This window comes from Oratosquilla oratoria, chromosome 34, assembly GCF_046742065.1.
Source record: "Oratosquilla oratoria isolate Oo_2021 chromosome 34, ASM4674206v1, whole genome shotgun sequence".
Taxonomy (NCBI): domain Eukaryota; kingdom Metazoa; phylum Arthropoda; class Malacostraca; order Stomatopoda; family Squillidae; genus Oratosquilla; species Oratosquilla oratoria.
The window spans coordinates 1,625,178-1,638,598 of record NC_134810.1 but is presented as its reverse complement, the minus strand read 5'-3'; the positions used below and the strand labels follow the sequence as shown (position 1 = coordinate 1,638,598).

The following is a 13,421-nucleotide window of genomic DNA, read 5'->3' as shown; positions in this document are numbered from 1 at the left end:
ACACAGAATGTGACTAGACGGGTTATACTGAGCCAACTTTCTTCGACTTACGATCCTTTAGGTTTAATTTTGTCAATCATTATTCCAGCCAAGATTTTGATCCAGGAGGCGACTAGACTTAAGATATCTTGGTTGAAATGGATAGCCTCACTAAACGAAATCTCGAGACTTCGCTTCCCTAGGTGTGTTTTGACCATAGAATTGTCTTGTTGTACTTCGGAATTGCATAACTTTTGTGATGCAAATGAGGTTGCCTTTGGTGCTTGCACTTATATCAGGACAACCAATCACGATGGAAAGATGCATATAGCTCTGCTAGCCAGTAAAGTCAGAGTAGCTCCCATCAGAGGAAGTCTCGGCTGCCGTTGAAACACTCAAATTAGATGTTGCTGTTAGAGGAGAGTTGGATATCCCCTTGCTCAAATCTAACTCCTGGTCTGACAATACCATAGTTCTGACCCATATACAGAACGAGACAAGAAGGTTCAAGACCTTCTTGGCAAATCGCCATACGCTCATTAGACAGGTTTCAGAGGCCAATCAGTGGCATCATGTTAGTTGTAAAGACAATTCAGCAAACATTACCTCGGGGATGCTTAGTAGACGATTTGCCAGTTTCTCGGGTCAATGGTTCTCCCTTCTTGTCAAATTACATGTATGCATGGCCAGCGCAAGGTAATCTTGTAGGATGCCTTCAGGATGAAGATCCGGAGGTGAGGCGTGACATACGCTCCACGGGTATTGTACAGTCGTGTCAGTCGGGCATCGCCCAACACCCAATCAATATGTTGATTGAACATCATTCAAGCTTTTACAAATTAAAAAAGGCTGTTGGTTGGTGGCTAAGGCTAATTCAATTCCTCAAGGGAACGGAGATTCAGCTGAGTTCACCAATTGGGATCCATGAATTAAGGCGCACAGAAAATCTAGTTAAGCACGTTCAAGGGCGTGCTTATTTCCATGAAATGAACAACATTAAAGCAGAGAAAACTGTGTTGAAATCCAGTTCAATATATAAACTGTCTCCTATTTTTATAGACGGCCTGTTAGTAGTCGGTGGTAGACTCAAGCATGCAGCCTTGACTGAGCGAGCTATAAATTCTGTGATCCTCCCTCATAACCACGGGTTGTCTACGTTAATTGTTCAGGACTGCCATAATTCTTTTCATTTGTGGTAGAATGGACACTCAGTCAGGTGCGTAAGATCATACGGGACAGAAAACTGATGAAGCGTGTCAAGATGTATTGCATAGTTTGTAAGAGATTATACGGGGCCCCCATGAACCAAAGAATGTCTGACCTCCCTCATGAGAGGTGTGAACCTGAGGGGCCTACCTTTAGGTGCATAGGAGTAGACTTGTTAGGACCCTTCTATGTTAAAATCAGGAGATCAGAAATTAAACGTTACGGTTGTCTGTACACGTGTTTTACTAAGAGAGCTATTCACATTAGGAAACTTGATGGCTTGTAAACTGACGCATTCATCAATGGATTCGTACGTTTCACAGCGGTGCGAGGTTATCCTAATAAGGTATGGTCAGACAATGGTACAAACCTAGTAGGAGTGAGGACTGAACTAGCACGTAATGTACGAGATCTTGACCGATCCTTGATCGTAAAGGAAACACGGCGACGTGACGATGAGTGGTCGTTCAACCCGCCTTCCGCGTCACACCGCGGAGGCGTCTGGGAACGCATGATTAGGTTTGTACGCAAAGTATTGTTTGCTTTGGTCATCAAGAGCCCCAGAATGGTTGATGATATTTTGCAAACCCTCTTCTGTGAAGCGGAGAGAATAGTCAACAGTCGGCCCCTCACCAAATGCAGTGGTGACGCAAGTGATGAGAGTCCACTGACTCTCAACTATCTGTTACTTCTCCAACCAAACTCTCCAATATCTTGGGGGGCTTTTCACGATGCCAATCCTTACCGCAAACATTGGCGTCACGTCCAACATCTAGTTAAACAGTTCTGGAAAAGGTGGGTTATTGAATACCTAGTGGAATTGCAAAGAAGGCAGAAATGGAACTCGGAAGACCCGAATCTCTCAGTCGGGGATTTGGTGCTTGTCATGAATGAAAACCCGGCACGTGGTTCTTGGCCGCTAGGGAGGGTCCAAGAAGTGTGGGTGAGCAAGGATGGATTGGTTCGTAGTGCCTGTTTGAAAACTTAGTGCAGTGAATTCATCCGATCCATTACAAAACAAGTATTCCTTGAAGGGTTTATGTAAATGTTCTACGCTATCTGTCTTTTTTTTTTTTGTGGGAGGTACGGCTCAATTTACTTGTGGTTACTTATGTATTTTGTAGTCTGTACAAATTGAATGCAATAGAAATATTCTTTATAGAATGACCTGCAGCGAGCGTCAACTAAGTAGAACCTTGTTTCAATCCCTGCGTACCTTACAGTAACTATGTATGTATATATATATATATATATGTATATATATATACATATATATATATATATATATATATATATATATTTCTTATTAAATAACACAGCAAACTGGGCGTTAGTTATCTTCTTATTGAGACTTTCTACTCTTCTAATAACTTTTCTCTCTAAAGGAGGGAGAAGGTATACAATATTTCCAAACGAGTCCATGATTGGGTAGGAAAACTAACATTATACGACGTTTCGCCTATGCATTAGGCATCTTCTGGTAATTTATTCAGAAATAAATACATACTTATATAATACAAAGATAGGTACATTAGGAGAGATCTAGGACTGTGACAGTTCATCCTTTCCAGCCCGCTACTCGTGACCCATACAACTCTAGGGTCCCGCACATGTTTTGTTGTATATTAACATACAACATGTTTTGTTGTATGTTAACATACAACAAAACATGTGCGGGACCCTAGAGTTGTATGGGTCACGAGTAGCGGGCTGGAAAGGATGAACTGTCACAGTCAGAGAGATCTCCTAATGTACCTATCTTTGTATTATATAAGTATGTATTTATTTCTAAATAAATTACCAGAAGATGCCTAATGCATAGGCGAAACGTCGTATAATGTTAGTTTTCCTACCCAATCATGGACTCGTTTGGAAATATTGTATACCTTCTTCCTCCTTTAGAAAGAAAAGTTATTAGAAGAGTAGAAAGTCTCAATAAGAAGATAACTAACGCCCAGTTTGCTGTGTTATTTAATAAGAAATGCATTGAAGAGAATCTGCTCCCTAAATTCACTAATATATATATGTATATATATATATATATATATATTTGTGTATTTTGGGAGCAGGTTCTCTTTTAAACATGTTTGATTGAATACGACAGCATTCTGGAAGTTGTTGAATTTCTTTCTTGTATTTTCTTTTTTTCTAATTATATTCTATATATATATAGATAGATAGATATATGTGTATATATATGTATATATATATATATATATATATATATACATATATATATATACTTTCCTGAAGAGGGCTACAGTTGATAGCCGAAATATAGGATTCTTCTTTATTCGAAGTTTATTTTCTCCGACTGTGGGTTTCCTGTGTGTCTGTAACCGTGAATGGTTGTGGTTACATGAGGAGGACTTAATGCGGGTGAGATAAACTCCAAAACGGGAGTTTTCTTCTATTTATTAACAATAACGGCAATCTGGTTAACTAAATTTACAAGGTACAAATGGCCCCTGTGGGCGAATAACAATATGTGCCAGGCCTTGACCTAGGGCACAACTGGCTGGCAGCCTCTCGGTCTGCCTAGCTCTGGCCGGTAGGCTCTTGACCTACCCCGCTCTGGTCGGTAGGCTCTTGATCTACCCAGCTCTGGCGTCTCGCTGGTAGGTTCTTCACCTACCCAGCTCTGGTGTCTCCTCGCCGGTAGGTTCTTCACCTACCCAGCACTGGCGTTCGTGACATGGGTGTTATAGGTTATATAGGGGGTTAGTGGGTTGTTGTAACTAAAGGCGTTAGTCTCGTTATTCTATGCATTGGGGTCAGTTTTATATATGAGGGTTAGTCCTATAGTTGGTGGATGTTGTTAGGTATATTGTTTATATGTTAGTTTATGGGTAATATAATAGGGGAGTTATAATAAAGGATTTTTGATAGGTTAGTCTGGTGACACTGGGTATCTATATCTTGTTTGTCTTGAAATGCGCTGCTTTAGCAATGGTTACATTGCCTCGCTGACCTTTTGAGGTACGTCCACGTACCTTGGTTTAAGGTCGTGATAGTGGGGTTTGGTGTACATAATTACAAAATCTAAGATATGATAATTTGTTAAGTTGCTAGTGGGGGATATTGATTCATAAAATTTGTTTGAGTGAGTAAAAGAAGGGGGATTTTTACATATATTATCATATTTTGAATGTGTTCAATAAGGCTATGTAAATTTTTTACACTTGTATATTCTCTTTTCAATGAGAATGAATTTTCACTTTTCAGTTGTGTCTCTGATCAATGAGAATTTTGATTATCTCTTTTCTCTGATATATATTTATATTGTACACTTTCACTACAGTCATAGCTTTACTGAAGACATGACATCCTAGATGGTTAGTTTGTTTTTAATTAATATGTTAGTTTGTGTATAGCTAAATATTTATATATATTGGTAAATAACTATACATTGCATAGAGATATATACAAAGTTACTAGTATTGTGAATGGTTATTGGCTACAATTTTCATGGGAAATTATGATTTCTGTTGTTCTTATTATCGCGCTTATACATATTGATATTTATCTAAGGCAGTTAATTTTTTGACAATTCTAATGCATGTATGGTATGAAATGCTTATTCATCTTCTTTGAGTGGGGGGGTTTTGAGTGTAGAATTCCGGGGCTTCACGGAAGAAGTACTTTTACAGATAGTGAAAAAGGTTTTTATAAGTAAATGATCGTGAGGACCTAACCTGTCGAATCGCATGACGCCCTGCGTCCGAAGGAGGAATAATCAATGTAATTTCATAGTTTAAGTATTAGTTGTGTTCATTTTGGGATTTGTCGTTGTGCTTTGGTTTGTCCTAATTTACTAGGTTTCGGGTGACTGCCTGGGAGATTTCTTCGCGGTGACATTTAGATATTTTGAGTCTACGTTAAAATTGAAAAATTATCTCGTAAGTTAAAATTACACTAGTGGATGTTTTGTTATTTAATTATTGAGTTCTGTCTATCGTGGTCTTTGATATTCTATAACTGCAAATAATAGTTATTTCTGATAGTTCTACGTGGGCTATTTTACATCTGAAGAGTTTTAATTAAGATTATTATTTTATGTCTTTGATACGTGGGTTATTTCTATGCATCTATGGGTTTGTGATATACAAAAAGTTTTAAAAATGGGGTACTTATGGTAGGTCTGCGCTGAAGTCTGGGTAGCACTGGCTTGCACTGTGGGTGGATGTGACACTGGCGTGGGCTGTGTTGATTCCTCGGTGGTTTTGAGAGATTGCTTTGCAAGCAATTCTCGGTGAGCCAAGGGTGGCGGTGGGTGGAGGGTGAGGTTGGGTGGTTGGGGTGGGTAAGCGAGGATGCTGACCCGATGTGAAGAGCAGGTATGTTAGGCGGGTCCGGGCCTAACTGCTGTGAAGCTCCTGGTCTGGGTGGAAGGGGTGGAGGTGGGTTAGGCGGATCGGGGCCTAACCGATGCGAGGCTCCTGGTCTGGGTGGTCATGAAGGGGGGTGGAGGTGGGTTAGGCTGGTCTGGGCCTAACCGCTGCGAATTCCCTGGTCTGGCTGGTCATGACGGGGTGGGGGTGGGTTAGGCGGGTCTGGGCCTAACCGCTGCGAATTCCCTGGTCTGGCTGGTCATGATGGGGTGGGGATGGGTTAGGCGGGTCTGGGCCTAACCGCTGCGAATTCCCTGGTCTGGCTGGTCATGACGGGGTGGGGGTGGGTTAGGCGGGTCTGTGCCTAACCGATGCGAATTCCCTGGTCTGGCTGGTCATGAAGGGGTGGGGGTGGAGGTAGGTTCACGTCCGGCTCCTGAATTATAAAAAAAGGGGGGAATTAGTGGGAGCCTATGGTTTATACTCACGGTGATTGGTGACGGTAGTTGTGGATGGCGGATGAGATTGTCTCTTGGATGTGTCTCGTTGGTCTGGGTCCACTGCGTCTTGACTGAAGTCGTGATGTCGTGTCGATCTTGGAGTTAGTGCGCTGAACCTCTACAGCTGATTGGATTCGTCTGGTCTCGGCTTGGGTTTGCTGCTTGAAGGGATAGAGGGGTGATGGTTAGTAATACTTACCGAGTAAGGTGCTGAGTTTTGCAGATTTTGCGTTTTTCTCGGGGGAGGACAGTAGGGGTGAGGTGGAGTATTTTCTCTCGGAGATTGGGTCTTGTGGTAGCTGAATGGAATCTTGTGAATTGATTGAAGTTCGATCTCTTGGTTGGGATTCTTGTTTGATATCGGATTGGAATCTTGATACGGTGCTGTGTAGAGTTGACAGGATCTATTCTGACAGAGGTCCCTCTGTAGACATCTATCGAATGATTGGTAGCGTACTGCCACCAGGTGGTTTAAAATCGAATGCTTTCGATTTCACCACCGATTCTAGGATTGGCGCAACTGTAGATCAAAGCTGCGATCTTAGAATTCAGACTGTCGTCTCAAAGGGAGTGGTTGGTGGAGGGGTAGTGTGTAGAAAGCTTGCTGACGAAGCGATGTCTGCTTCGTAGACAGTAATCTTGTTCTTCTGAGCTGTAGGCGTGGCTGGTTGGCGTGTATGTTGCTTGGAGCTAAATAGAATCAAGTGGCTTGACTCCTTTATTCTGGGAGCTTGAGAAGTCGAAGATAGACAATTTCTTCTTCGTAGAACGTGGTCTGTTCCTTCTGAATGGTAGGCGTGGTTGGTTGGCGTGTGTTGCTTGGAGCTGAATAGAATCAAGTGGCTTGATTCCTTTATTCTGGGAGCTTGAAAAGTCGAAGATAGACGATTTCTTCTTCGTTGACCGTGGTCTGCTCCTTCTGAATGGTAGGCATGGCTTGAATGGCTGAATATTTTATTCGGCCTTCTGTGGTAGGCACGAGAGTAACCAGTGTTTCTTGGTATAAGGTAGGCTTGTCTCTTCGGAGTTTGGAATGAGAGCACCGCTCGCCAGTTTGAATGGTTGTGTAACCTTGGTTGCGTGGCTGAGTACGGCGTTTCTATTCAGAGCGTGGGAGCACTGCTGCCGCCAGTGTAACCGTGAATGGTTGTGTGGCGGAGGACGGCGCTTCCATTCATGGCGTGGGTGCACCGATGCCGACAGTGTAACCGTTAATGGTTGTGTGGCGGAGGACGGCGCTTCTATTCAGGGTGTAGGTGCACCGCTGCCGCCAGTGTAACCGATAATAGTTGTGTGGCGGAGGACGGCGCTTCTATTCAGGGCGTGGGTGCACCGCTGCCGCCAGTGTAACCGATAATGGTTGTGTGGCGGAGGACGGCGCTTCTATTCAGGGCCGAGGTGCACCGCTGCCGTCAGTGTAACCGTTGGTGGTTGTGGTTACATGAGGAGGACATAATGCGGGTGAGATAAACTCCAAAACGGGAGTTTTCTTCTATTTATTAATAACAAGCACTCGGCTGACGCCGGCCGTGGCTCCGCCACGGGTGCTTGGCCTGCGGCGCCGCTCGCCTTCGCGCCCTGGGCTCCGCCCAGGTTAAAACAGTGCGCGGGGGAATAAAAGAAAGATATTGATTCTGTTTTTTATTATTCTTTATCTTTTGTACAATATTTTACATGCTTTAAAATTTTTCTTGGTGGAGTCTCCGGGCAATAACGTCAACCTGTCATCAAACTTTATTATTTCTCTGTCGATGAAATAGACGACCTCTTGTATCTCCTGTAATCATCTTCGTCAGGAACTTTCCTCCCTTAATTCAACCTTTACCTTCATCAGGTTTGCTGCTCTAAGAACGTGGATTTTTCCTTGAAGATGTCCGGATGGCCTATCGTTCGTTTCATAGATACTCTGTATTTGTCCATACCATTTAACACGTTTGAAGATGATTTCAGGTCTCATTTTACTCTTATTTTCTGCTATACACGCACACATGCACACACATAGATACATACATGAACACACACACACACACATTTTTGCGAATTTTTCTTCCATCTTTTCTTCCAGCTTTTCCTTAACGTCTTCCAACTTGTCCCCTGAACTTTCCTCAACTTTCGTTTAGCTGTGCAAAATCATTTTGACGGCTTCTTCGGACATGGAGTAGATATTCTTCGGAATGACAACCTTTCCTTGTTCCGGTTCCTCTTCTGCCAGGACGGGGTCCTCGTTTTCGGCAACTGTGGGCACTACAGGTAATTCCTCTTCTCTTCTTAGGTGCTTGTAAAAAAGCTCTTGGTAAACACAATTACGGGCTGGTTTTAACTCGTAACTATCATTTACTTTCTCCCAGCCAGTATACACTATTAACGAATCCCAGTTAGTTACTCTAGAACACGCAACATAAAGTTGGCCGTGCGCAAAGCACTGGGCCGTATCAAGAAGGAGTCCACAACGATGAAACGTCTGTCCCTGGGATTTACAGTATTAATCGTCATAGCGTAGCTAAGTTTTACGGGAAATTGTTTACGCTTGAAATACACGGGAGTATCCGTGGCCTCCAAGGTTATTCTTGGTAACAAAACTTGTTCACCCCTATAGCTTTCTCCCAAGATCTTACCAACAATAATGTTCTTACGTAAATTTGTTACAATTATTCTAGTACCGTTACACAGTTTCGGCGGACATATGTTCCGTATAACCATGATAACGCACCCTATTTTAAGCTTCAATTCATGGAGGGGAATAGACGGGCTTGATAACGAATTGAAAACGGACACCTGAATGTCCATATTGTCCTCGTGGGCACTATCCACACTCTGGTACGTCACTTCTCGCTCTTTCGATTTCTCATACACAATCATATTTATTCTGTCGACGTCTTCATTAGTGAGTGAAATTATAACTCTTTTCTCAAAGTAAAGAGCATTCAAGTGATTTTCTTTTAGGTTGTCATACACCTTTTTCACTAACTCTTCCCTGGTTTCGACCAAGACTCCGAATTTCTGAGGAAACCGGACAGGGCCAGTTTCTCCACTTCCCAAGGCTAACAGATTTTTAGCAAACCTCTTGTTCTCAACGTCTTTGGAGTCGAGTCTCACGTTCTCTGTTAATTCTAACTTTGTCAGATCGTCCCAGAAATAGCTGGATTTTATACAATATTCGAGCTCGTCGTTCTTTCCGCCTCCTCTTATAACTGGTAGAATTTGCCTAAAATCTCCTGCACAAACAAAAACTATTCCACCCATAAAAAAGTATTTTTCTGTTATGTCTCTTAAAGTTATATCCAGTGATGTGATCGTATTCTTGTTTGCCATTACAACTTCGTCCCACACTATGATTGATGTCATCCTTATAAGTCTTGCCATCTCAGTGTTCTTCTTGATACTGCAGGCGCGAATTTCGTTGTTTACCAGTAACGGTATTTTGAACATATTGTGAGCCGTCCTTCCTCCGTGCAAGACTGTAGCGGCTATGCCCGAAGAAGCGACAGCCAAGGCTATTTTTCCCTGGGAACGGACTGTGTCCAGAATAGCGTTAAGAACGAAAGATTTCCCCGTGATCCGGGGGCGTCAAGGAAAAACCCGTTATTCTTGTATTCGGAAGACCTTGCTACGCGGTTCATTACAACATCGTAACAATTCCTCTGTTTATCATTCAAAAGCACTACCTTCTCCTTAACCTCTTCTGCTAACCTTTCTTTGTTGTACGATTTTTCCCTGCGTATGATGTTGGTTGTCCTTTCACCTTCTCTAGAAGGCGGCAGCCCGTATTGATCAATGTTTCCTCCTCCACAATTCCACACGTGTTCTTGTATATCGTCTAAGGCATCAAGATAAATTTCGTCGTTGTATTCTGTTAACTTCCGAAAGTGTAAAAAGTCACTGGCAAATAGATCCTTTGTCTCTTCCCAAATAAGTGAATGATCTTCGAGGTCCGAAAACACCAACATGCTAGCGTACGTAGCTCTTAACTGTTTTCGGTCGTTTGTGTGGTTTATGATCTCCATTATTGTCTGCCTCCATGCTTCCTCGTCGTTTAAGAGTCCCATTGCTTTGACGGTTTCCCTGAAGGTGTCGTAACTTTTCCCTTCGACGGTTCTTAGATCTTTAAAAGAAGTAGGGCCTCATCTATGCGTAAGAAGCAGTCTTAAATAGAAAAGTTCAACGGTTTTATTTGTCACAGCCCTTATACGCCCTAAAGAGGATGCGCGCGTTTTTCGTTCAACCCACTTTAACGTTTTCTCGTCAAATAGGAAATGATGAGGTACTTGGTGGTAGTATAGACTTTCCGCAAACTCATTATGAGAACACAACTTGAAAAATGCCGTCAACTGGGTGTCCTTTTTTGTTTTCTTATCAATTTCTTCCTTTGAAGTCCCTTCTGTGTAAAACACTTCGTTTTCGCCTTCCAAGTGTAAATCAAGGTCCACCACGGCAGGGTAACTTTTGTGAATAGCAAATTTAAATATCTTCCATGTCGCCTCGTTAGCATTAAAATACCTACCCTCCTGAAAGTTTCTAACTTCGTTAACGGAATCGTTTTCGCCGGTTTTTGTGAAGAGAATACGATAACAGCCTTTGTTTACATACTTTGTAACATATGCAATACATTTGATAGAATTTGAACATTCAACGTTAATGTGTGCGTTATACTTTAAACAAAGATACGGGTTATACGGAACAACCCACGAATTATCCACTGTAACTTTTTTGTCATTTATATTTTTTGTAAATGAGTGGCCGCCTTCTCCGACAGACCTTCTTTGGTACAAAGGGTAACTGTTGTTTCCAAACAATAATTCCTGTCTGCATAGTTTAGGAAAGCCTTTTCCACATTTTGGTTGGTCCGATTGCTTTCCTTTGCAACACGCGTTAGACTCGTCAAAACCTTTACAGGGACCGTGGATCATATATCTTGTTACAATTTCGTACAACCTAGGTTCCTTGGTTTTATCGGGACCATTAAGGCAGTGTCCAAAACCCACAAACCCTGGACACTGTCTTAATTTTTCATCTTTGCCCATTCTTTCCTGGGCTGATGTAAATCTTCCTCTCCTATATTTCTTCCAGTTATGTCTGTCATTGCCTTCATTTGTTAATTTACCTCTTTTTTATGGTCGCACTATTAGTGGTATAAATTTATCAAAGTTTCATTTTCGCATTTTACCTCAGCCAGTTCCCTTTTTAATGCACTTACTTCTTTATCTATTTCAACATTTGCTTTCTTTAAGTCACTTACTTCTTTATTTGTTTCAGATTTAATTTCTTTAGATCATTAATCTCTTGCTTCCATGAATCCTTCATAATTCTCATCTCCCTCTCTCTGTCTATAATTCTACTCAAATTTCTTTTCTCGTACCCAATAAATCCAGAAAAAGGCCCTTCTTCACCACTCTCTGAAAATCTTTTCGAACCTAACGGGGATTTAAATTCCATGTTTACATTTTGTTTTGCTACTGCGCCAGTAGAGACCTCAGAGCTCATGTTTACGTTTCGTTTCACTGCTTCGCCACTAGGGGTCTTCTCTAGCCTGTTTCCATTTTCTTAAATTTTTCTTCAATACTTACTATTTCCCCTGTAATTAAACCATCTCGGGCATTCACGAGCATTTCCCTTCCCATCCAACACAACCTAGGTATCCTGCTATTGTAGCACTGTTGAGCCGTTCAAATATTTACATGTTGTCAGTCTGACCGTTCGTGTGTGCGCGCGCGCGCGTGTGTGTGTATGTGAATGTATGTGTGTGTGTGTGTGTGTGTGTGTATGTGTGTGTGTGTGTGTGTGTGTGTGTGTGTGTGTGTGTGTGTGTGTGTGTGTGTGTGTGTGTGTGTGTGTGTGTGTGTGTGTGTGTGTGTGTGTGTGTGTGTGTGTGTGTGTGTTTCCGTGTATTTGTGTGTATGCATAATTACAATATAATACAAATCTTTCCGGTTATATATGAATATGTGCTACATCTTTTCCTGTGCCTTTAAGACGAGTATAGGGACGATGGTCCTACACATTTTTCCTACCTAAATGAAATTCTAGGAAAGCGGTGTCTGCAGGCCGTCTCCTCGTCTGCAACTGGTAGCAAAGACAACACAAAAACACTACAAGATATCTTCAGAGAAATCATCCGCCTTATATATTCATCCAAAGAACAGCGCACATTTCTTTGACATGACTCAGCAGAGAAACCTTTGCCTCTTATCCTCTTTCTCTTTCTCTGTCTCTTTCTTTTGCTCTTTTTTCCTGTTTCCTGCTCTCCATTCCTGTTTTCTATGATTTACTCCTGTATTTTTTCATTTCTTTCCTCCTCTTATCTTCCCGCTTTCTTGCTTCCCCTTCCTTTAGTTATCTATTTATCTCTTATTTGTCTATCCCCTTTCTCTTTTTCTCTTCTTTTGCTCCTCCACCTTTCTCCTCTCTCCACTTTCCCCTGATGTTTAACCACATTTCTTAATCCCGTTTTTCTTTTCTACTGGCAAAAGTAACTACGAGATGAAGGTTGCCAGATAAGCAGAATCTTTCCCAGAGGCCTTCTTTCATCTCTACAAAACTAAAGAAAAGGAAGGGATAGACCTAATTGAATCCGGCAAGGATGTCTTAATAGATTCAGTAGAAAAGTTGAGAGAGGGGTTCGATAATAATTTTCTCTCTGTACTTACAATAGAGAGAATAAATATTGTACCTGACTGTGACCCGATTTTTAATAGAGATGAGGGAAGTAGATTAACTTGCATCAACTTTAGCAAGGATGAAGTAGTGAAACAGACTGAGAGACTTAAAGCTACAAAATCCCCGGCTCAAGACGAAAATTTTCCGAGAGTGCTAAAAGAGTACAGATTTGAAATTTGTGAACAGTTAATGGACGTATTTAGTAAGTCAGTAGACATTGGATTCGTACCAATTTTTGTGGGGCAGGCAAACGTTGTTCCTATTTCTTAAAGGGTGATCAATCTTTTATGCACAATTAGAGGCCAATTACATTGAAGTCGGTTATAATTGAAAGGCTGAAATCAATAATAGTTAATAGAATAAGGGCTCACACCGAGAGGCATGATTTCATTTGTGATTCATTGCATGAGTTCACCTAGGGCAGGTCACATGTAACTAATCTTTAACTGTTACACTTAGGCGACATAAAACAGTGATATTTACGATGTTATTCACCTTGACTATAGCAAAGCGCTCGACAAGGTGCCCCACCAAAGACTACTAAATATAGTCAAAGCCCATGGCATATGAGGAAAATTGCTTGAATGGATTAGAGCATGTATTAGTGACAGAAAATAGCGGGTTACCATTAACAGTGTAAAATCCAAATGGGGGAGTGTCACTATTTGAGTTCTCTCTCTCTCTCTCTCTCTCTCTCTCTCTCTATATATATATACATATATATATATATATATATATATATATGCATATA

At 41.6% G+C, this 13,421-nt stretch overlaps 2 protein-coding genes across 2 annotated transcripts; one reads left to right on the top strand and one right to left on the bottom strand.

Moving 5' to 3' along the window:
- The first annotated feature begins 551 nt into the window (after positions 1-551).
- On the top strand, positions 552-5,441 carry LOC143018113 (uncharacterized). The gene is made up of 4 exons (XM_076173235.1): positions 552-1,059; positions 1,179-1,409; positions 1,509-2,128; positions 5,325-5,441. The coding sequence occupies exons 1-4, from the start codon at positions 552-554 to the stop codon at positions 5,439-5,441; spliced, it is 1,476 nt and encodes a 491-aa protein (XP_076029350.1).
- Positions 5,442-8,395: 2,954 nt separating this feature from the next.
- LOC143018112 (uncharacterized) lies at positions 8,396-9,361 on the bottom strand. Its single transcript, XM_076173234.1, has one exon. It carries the CDS (start codon positions 9,359-9,361, stop codon positions 8,396-8,398), a length of 966 nt encoding a protein of 321 aa, XP_076029349.1.
- Between the last annotated feature and the right edge of the window lie 4,060 nt (positions 9,362-13,421).